This window comes from Tupaia chinensis, unplaced genomic scaffold, assembly GCF_000334495.1.
Source record: "Tupaia chinensis unplaced genomic scaffold, TupChi_1.0 Scaffold148065_1, whole genome shotgun sequence".
Lineage (NCBI taxonomy): Eukaryota > Metazoa > Chordata > Mammalia > Scandentia > Tupaiidae > Tupaia > Tupaia belangeri.
In genome coordinates, this window is record NW_006207915.1 from 726,499 (window position 1) to 734,320 (window position 7,822).

Here is a 7,822-nt window from a genome sequence, read left to right on the forward strand (position 1 = left end):
GAAAGAGAAGTTAATAATGGCAACATGACAGAGAATGAATGAGTGAGCAGCAACTGACCAGAGCGAGAAAGGTAAGCGGTGTCGGAAGTGGGGAGATCCGAGCTGCGCTTCAAACTCCAGAAGGACACTGTGAGGACCTCCAGGCACCTCGACCAGCATGTGGTGTCATGGGTAAGCACTGGACTCCTACATGAGTGATCGCGGTTCAAGTACTGGACCCAGAGGCTTGAAACACGCCAGACATGTGTGAGTATGTGCCCAAAATCACAAGAAGAGAATGGGGAAGAAGGATTGTGGCATGGCCATCCCCCCGGGATGGTGATTTCTCCCTTTCTGTCTCTATTTCTCCAGCAAACACACACACCCTATAGCAAAAATCTCTCAAAAAAAGAGAAAAGTCTGTGGTTCTAAGAGGCACAGAGAGCTGGATAAGAGGCCGGTTTTTCTATAATAGAAAGCTGAACATTAAAAATTAAGAGCCAGCAGTATAAGGATGTCAGTTAGAAATATAGGGGTTGGGCTGACTACACAGCATTGTGGTTAAGGTGGCTGGATCTCACATGGCAGAATGAGTGGTTCAAGTCCCAAACCCAGCAGCTTGGAAGTCATGTTGGGTCTGTATCCATATGTGCCCACAATCCTGAGAGGAGATTGGGGGAAAAGGGATTGCAGCATGTTCACCACCACCTCCCCAGGGGGATGATTTCTCACTCTGCCTCCCTCTCTCTTCCCAACGAGCATATACCCTATGGAAATTTAAATAGAAAGGAACAGGAATGAATAAGACCTCTGGTTTTAGTTTTCAATTATTTTGTCATAAATTATTCAATCTAGGGACCAGCAGGTGTTATTGTGGTTGAGGTGTTGGGCTCCCACATGGTCAATCATGGTTCGATTCCCAGACCCAGCAGCTTGCTTTCTCATTTTCTCTCTCTTCTCTGGGTCTCTCTCTAGAGAGAGGACTACAACAAATTTTTAAAAAATTATTTTTCCCTATATCAAATTTTTAAAATGTCTTTAATCTTGATAAAGTTTGAACAGAAGACAAAACATTTTCTTCTACAACAGTATAAATAAAAAAAATACTGAAGTGTAGGTGTTTACAGTGAAATAATACCTTACTCTAGGTATGAACAAAAAGTTCCCCAAAGATATTTTTGTACATTCATAAAACACCATTTGTGGCTTTTCTGCATCTCCTCAGCAGATGGTGCATTTATACGGCCCTATCGCTGGAGCGAAGGCTACTGCGTTGCTGTTGAAAAGCGCACAGGACACAGGGTTTGGCCACTGTCACTTTCAGACCCATGATGCCATCTGGTGGTGAAATACACTCGGAGAAAGGAGAAAAAGGGATGGGGGAGACCCTCTGTGGACCCTTCGAACCCGAGGAGCACCGCCTAGGTGAGCGAGAACAAACGCAGGCTGTGGGTTTCACTATGAGTCACTAAGTGGTTATAGTTTGGGAATGCCGAAAACGTGTATTTCGGTCTGGTTTTCACTTCACTGCGGGAGACAGACTCCGACACTGCCTTCCCTCGGCCACTGCTAAGGCCAGGGGGAAAGCGAGGATGAGGCACGGACCGATGACCTCGGAGAGCCGAAGGGAACTCAGCCTGTCCCCGCTGCCCTGGACAGACAGCACAGGCCCTGCGTGCGCCCTCCGGCTCTCAGAACAAGGGTGATCAGGCCACTCGGCTGACCCCGCTGGAGGCCACAGAGAGGGCCACAGCAGCCCGGGTCAGCCGCTGAAGGACGCCGTGTGGCCGCGCTCACCTGAAAGCCCCGGTGTAGCCGAAGTAGCGCTCCACGCTGTTGGGCAGGCACTTCCCCTCGCCCTTGTCGTCGCCCACGCACAGGGCGCAGAGGCTGGACCCCGGGTCAGACCCGGGTGCACAGCTCTGACTGAAGAACTCGCCTGGCAGAAGGAAGAGGCGTCAGCTCCCTGGCCTGAGACGCACAGCCTTCCCCTCAGGCGACGCAGGTAGGTTGCGGTATTGACCGGGACAGACAGAAGACACTCCTGGTCACAGAGTGACACGTGGCCACAAACCGGGGACCCACAGAAAGCAGGCTGAAGCCATCGACAGGAAACCTGACTGAGGCCGGGGACAGAGCCGTGACTGCACGGGGACCCATTGTCACAGCCACCATGGCCTCCTGCAGCACGACCCCAGGACCCGACTGTCACTTTTCCTCAGTAACAGGGACCTGACTTCTACCTGGGCGTCTGGCCCTTGGTGTCAAGGCCAGACTTGCCAGCTGCCGCACGGCTGGTCCGGGGTGGCGCAGTAGGGCCGGCCAGTACGAGCAGAGCGCTGGCTGTAGCTTCTCGGACACCTTACAGACGGCTGGCCCTGTCCTAGCCCTTCGCCCTCCCTCCCCCTTCTTCACCCCGCACGTGGAATAGAGAGGCAGGGCCTCGCCCTCCAGCGAGCTGTGGGCCATGGGGTGACCTTGGGCATAGAAGCCGCATGGGGGAGAAGCCAGTCGTTTGAAACAAGGTTTCCTGTCACCGTGCTGCCATCACACTAGCTCTGGACAACCGACCTCGGGACTCCACGACCCTGAGCAAAAAACAAACTCGTCTGGTTGAAACCGATCCAGTTTGGGGTTGTTTTCTGTTCCTTGCAGCTGACGCTAATCCGAATTAACCTGTCATGTGACTTAGCCCAAGGAGAGAGGAAATAAGGTGGCCAGAGCCCACTGAGCAGCTGTCACCACCACCAGACCGCTAGCCTCTGCGCTGGAGCTACCCACCTCGGGAAGGGCTGGGGAACCTCCTCCAGGGCCCAGCAGCTGCCCTACACCCCGGAGGCTCCAGCGTGCGCTGTGGCTGAGGGGATGGAGCCCCACTTACTGAAGCAAGTGAACCCCACTCACACTGCAGCAGGCCCCTGCTCTGGCAGACGCCAGCACGAGGGAGTCCTGGGAGTGGAACGCCACTCACAGCAGCAGGTGAACCCCACTCACACTGCAGCAGACCCCTGCTCTGGCAGACGCCAGCACATGAGACAGTCCTGGGGAGCACTGCCACACACCTCCAGGTCCCCGAGCCCCAGCAGGCAGGGCGTAGCTTACGCCCACCAAGGCGAGCATGGGGCGTGGTGGGGAGAGGAGGCCTGAGAAGCAGGTGGGGGGATGCCGAGACCTTCTCTGGGTTTCTTTGCAGGGGTGGGAAGCAGTCAGCTCTGCTTTGCAGCAAAAGTGACCTCCCAGGAGACTATGGGATCCAGGGCCTAGGAGGAACTTAGATCCGGGGGCCCAAGGGTAAAAACCGTCTGTGCTCCCTGGAAGCCACAGTCATTCTTAGGGTGCAGAGAACAGCTGCTGTTGCGGTCTTCTCCCCGGGGTGGGCTGGATGGGACGTGGGATGTGGCGGGCGGCCACCTCCCTGAGCACTTACAACTCCAGGAGGGAGCCCCAGGGAGAACGGGCTTATTCCAAGGGAGGCCCATGGGTCACGGTCTGCCCAGTCTCTGCCCTGAGGTCCTCAGTACCGTGTGCCCACTCCCCCACCACTGCCCCAATTCCCCCCCTGTCCCCCATGACAGCTCTGGGACTCCTTACCGAATCTGCAGGAGTGGGTCTGGTTGAAGAGCAGGCCCATGGGGATGTTCCAGCCTGCGGTCCTGCCCATGGCAGTGTGGCACGACTTCCTGCCCCTCAGAGAGTTCCAGGTGATATCGGCGTCCGACTTCCTGACCACTGCCACAGCAAGGTACCCTGGCCCGACAGGCGACAGAGGGCACGTCTTACCCTCTGGGAGGACTGGCACATGGACCCTGGGCAGCTCTTTGCAGCCCCGGCCAAGATGGGGCATCACCAGGCAAGGATGGTCCCCTCAAATGCTGGCCGTGCCAGGTAGGCCACAAAAGCATGAGCTGCTGCCCAGAGCTCAGGTGACACTGAGGCTGGGCCGGGAATGAGACAGTGGGGAGAGCAGATTCTGCAAGTGACTGCAGGGACTGTCCTTAGCCAGCCACACAATGCCCGAGTGACAAACCAGCATTAGATGGGGGCTACTGAGGATAGACACCGCACAGGACTGTCCCCGACTGCGTACGCCACACCTCACGGAGCATCTGGCAGGGGCGGGGACAGCCACCAGACTAAAACTGGGTAAGCTCAGGAGAGCGTGTTTCCAAGGCGCGCCTGCCGAGAGGGGGTTAATACGGCTGGGGCCCCTCCCCCCCACCACCCCCTGCCACCAACCAAGGCCCCCCCTGCCGAGAGGGGGTTAATACGGCTGCTGCCCTGCCGACCCACAGCACCTGGCAGACACCCACGAGGAGCCGACGCCAGGCCTGCTGAAGCGGAGCGAGCACAGCTGGTGGACAGGGGCGGTGCACAGGGCACTGATCCAGCATGAGACGCTGGTTCGAGGCTGCATCTGCCACAGTGTTACCTTCCGGGGCGAGCGAGACCCCGGGAAGCTGGGGACTTTCTGGACCACTGTTCCCTCGCTGTAGGAGCTGGGGAAGTAACACGCTCCTTCCACACGATCAGGGCACAATGAGGAACGAGACAGCTCTCTGCCCAGTGGGAAGACTGGCAGAACTGTCATGTGATTACTCCTCCATGGACAGCCTGCGCCACTCAGCGCTCATGGCTCTGAGGCTGCATCTCCTTCCGTGAGGTTTCTACGACCCGCCACCTCCTCCTCCAGCAACGAGGACCCGCTGCTGACCCTGACGTCTGGCTCCGGCTCACCTTCCGTCGGTCTGTTCACACAGTCAGGGCCACCGCTTTGCTGGGATTCTGAGGGAACAAAGACACGCAGAACATCACCAAACGCTCAGCTGCAGCGAGCAGTCGACTTCTCCAGCTCAACAGCTCGGGTGAACCCGGGGCCAGCAGGTGGCGTCGCGGTTATGTCGCTGGACTCCCAAACGGCCGAGACGCGGTGTCTTGAAACTCAGGCTGGGAGCGTGCGAGTGTGTGCCCAAGATCTCAGGAGGAGAAGGGACTGCAGTGTGGCCATCCCCCCAGGGTGATTTCTTATTTTCCCTCTCACTGTCTCTGTCTCTCTCTCTTTGGCAAGCACACACTTCGTACAGCAGAAACCTCTAAAACACACACACACACACACACACACACAGAGGTAAATGGAAGAGAACACCCCAGCATGTGCACCTGGCACATGTGTGTTCACTAAAACCACGGGCATGGCTGTCCACGGCGGCACCAGTCACAGTCGCCACCAGCTGGAAGCCACTCGAAGCCCGTCTGTAGTCAAGGGCATAGGGAGTGAGGGTGGAGTCACACAGTAGGACACAGCGCATTGATAAGAAGGCATCGTCTACACTGCACGCTTACACGGGTATCAGACATAACGCTGAGCTGGGGAAGCCAGCATAAACAACACGTGCTCTGGGACCCTCGTGCGTGGAATCCAGGAACAATGGGTCTGTGCCCCCTGAGGCCAGGAGACCATCGCCCTTGCAGGAGGGAGAGGGGGGCACAGGAGGACATGGGGACACGGGACTCGATCTGGGCCAGTGCACAGCTGTGTAGGGTGTGAGGTGTCGCTGAGTTGTACACCTGTGCCACCCTCCTGGGTGCATGCTATCCGTGGGTCCAATGCATTCTAAAATTAACAGGGACCCAGCCAGTGACAGGGCGGTGACAACGCTCTGTGATGCTGGGGCCACATGGGCAGCCCCGTCTGTGTCCCCCGGGTCCATGCTGACTAAGGCTGGGAGTGGGTCACGGTGTGAAGACCCTGTGGGAGGGCTCTCTCTCTCTCATAGAATAAATAAATAAACTTAAAAACAGAAAAGGGAAGGGAAAGGAAGGGAAGGAAACCAACCTGTGAACCTGTGTATCGTCAGTTCTCACCACAACACTCTGGGGGCTCAGCCCCCCACTTACCCTTTCCCCTGCCTCCCCATTTGATCGAATCCATCTGTCCTAATGCTCCACTTGGGCCCAGCGTGTGGAGTTGCTCCTCCCCACCCTGCCCGTGGCCCAGAGAGGCCCCCCCTCCACTTACTGGCGTTCTCTGCCAGGACAGGCACCAGGCCGCACTTGCCCGCCACGTAGATCAGTCCCCCATCCATGCTCAGGGCGTCGGCGTCTCCCTTCTGCAAAGGCAAAGCAGCAGCCCGCACACGTGAGCCGCGGCCGTCCCGTCCCCCAGGCCCTCCGAGAGAATGGCTTTATGGCCGTGTCCAGGGAAGCAGGCTGTCTGACCCCTGAGCACTTGAAGGGACACCGGCCCCAACTGCTTCTGTGTCACCCAGCGCAGGTGGCACTAATTCTCTGTCCTCTGCATAAAACCCTTGCTGTACTCCAGGCACTTCTGGGACACCCTCCTGGGTCGGCCTCACTCACCAGGTGACAGGTGGGGACCCTGGCCTCATCAGGTCCCCACACCTAGCTCATGGCACCCCACTCCTCGTGCCCCATGGAAGTGCTCCGGCAAATGAGCTGGCACCATTCCACTGGCTCACAGGCGGATGACGGAGCTCAGACCCAGGCCGTAGCCTTGTGGTTAAGAGGCCCAGATCCATCATGGCCAACCGCACAGTTCAAATCCCGGTCCCAGCAGCTTGAAACACCTGTCAGGCATGTGTGTGTGCATGCCCCGAATCCCAGAAGGATGGAGAAATGGAGGAGGTGAGTGCGACGTGACCACGCCCCACGGGGGGTGCCTTCTTTCTCCCTCTCTGTCTCTCTCTGCTGTTTGAGCACACATGTCCTCTGGCCATTTAAAACAAATGAGGGGCCGGCAGAGAGCACAGTGGTTACCTCGCTGGACTCCTACATGGCCAACTGCAGTTTGAGTCCCGGACCCAGTGGCTTGAAATTCACCCCAGGCGTGTGTACATGTGTGTCCAAGAACCCGAGAGGAGAATGGAGGAGAAGGGATTGCAGCATGGCCATCCCCCTGCAGTGTGATTCCTCACTTTCCCTCTCGCTGTCTCTCTCTCTCTCTCTTCAGTGAGTACATGCTCACTAAGGCAAAAACCTCTGACAAAACAACGAGGAAGAAGCTGACACTCCAACACAGGAGCAGATCCCTCAAGACTGCGAAACTCTGAGACCAGCAGGTGGTGTAATATTTATGTCACTGAATTCCCAGGTACACGGCTGCAGACGGAGTCCCAGACCTGGCGGCTTAAAACATGCTGGGCGCATGTGCGTGGGCACCCAAATCCTGAGAGGTGACTAGAGGAGAAGGGACTACGGTGTGGCCATCCCCCCTTTCTGTTTGTCTGGTGAGCGCACACACCCTATAGCAAAAATCTCAAAAAAAAAAAAAAAAAGCACTGCAAAACAGCAACTAAGTGGAAACTGATAGGAGGACGTGCACGAAATGTTCTATTCCAGATGGTACCACAGGGTTAGGGTCAAAGCAAGGACAGAGAGGAACAGTCGTGACCCAACTGAGCCTCCTCCCCACAGGGGACACCTGCAGCCGCTTTTCGTAAACGCAAGAAGTGTCCCGTGGGAAAACGCCCATGACGTGCTGTTAGTGAAAGGGCCCAAAAACTCCGTAGGAGACACGCGCCAGCCCCTGCACGCGCCCTGCAGGACAGAAACCCAGCTGAACTGCACCTGCCCCGCCCTCTCCGTGAGGCCACAGGGGCTTCTGAGGGCCCTTTCGGTTTGATTCGTTCTTTCCATGCCTTTCCATGCCTTCCGAATTACTTACCATCACCAGTTATTCTCCCGTGCACGAAAATCCACTCGAGTGCTTTCTAACCCTAACCCTGACCCGCCTGCACTGCTGCAAGCCCCACGCGCAGCCCCTCCGCCCTGCCCCCAGATCACTTGAAGCAGACGCCCCAACTGGGCCTCCGAGCACCCGCCGCCC

At 57.2% G+C, this 7,822-nt stretch overlaps 1 protein-coding gene across 1 annotated transcript in view; it reads right to left on the reverse strand.

Moving 5' to 3' along the window:
- The window catches only part of LTF (lactotransferrin), a gene marked incomplete in the record, with an annotated part of 24,188 nt that overhangs the window by 7,675 nt on the left and 8,691 nt on the right, over nucleotides 1–7,822 (reverse strand). Inside the window, 4 exon segments of the mRNA XM_014584871.2 lie at nucleotides 1,777–1,918; nucleotides 3,571–3,726; nucleotides 4,714–4,761; nucleotides 5,996–6,086. Coding sequence (XP_014440357.1) covers nucleotides 1,777–1,918; nucleotides 3,571–3,726; nucleotides 4,714–4,761; nucleotides 5,996–6,086 — 437 coding nt within the window.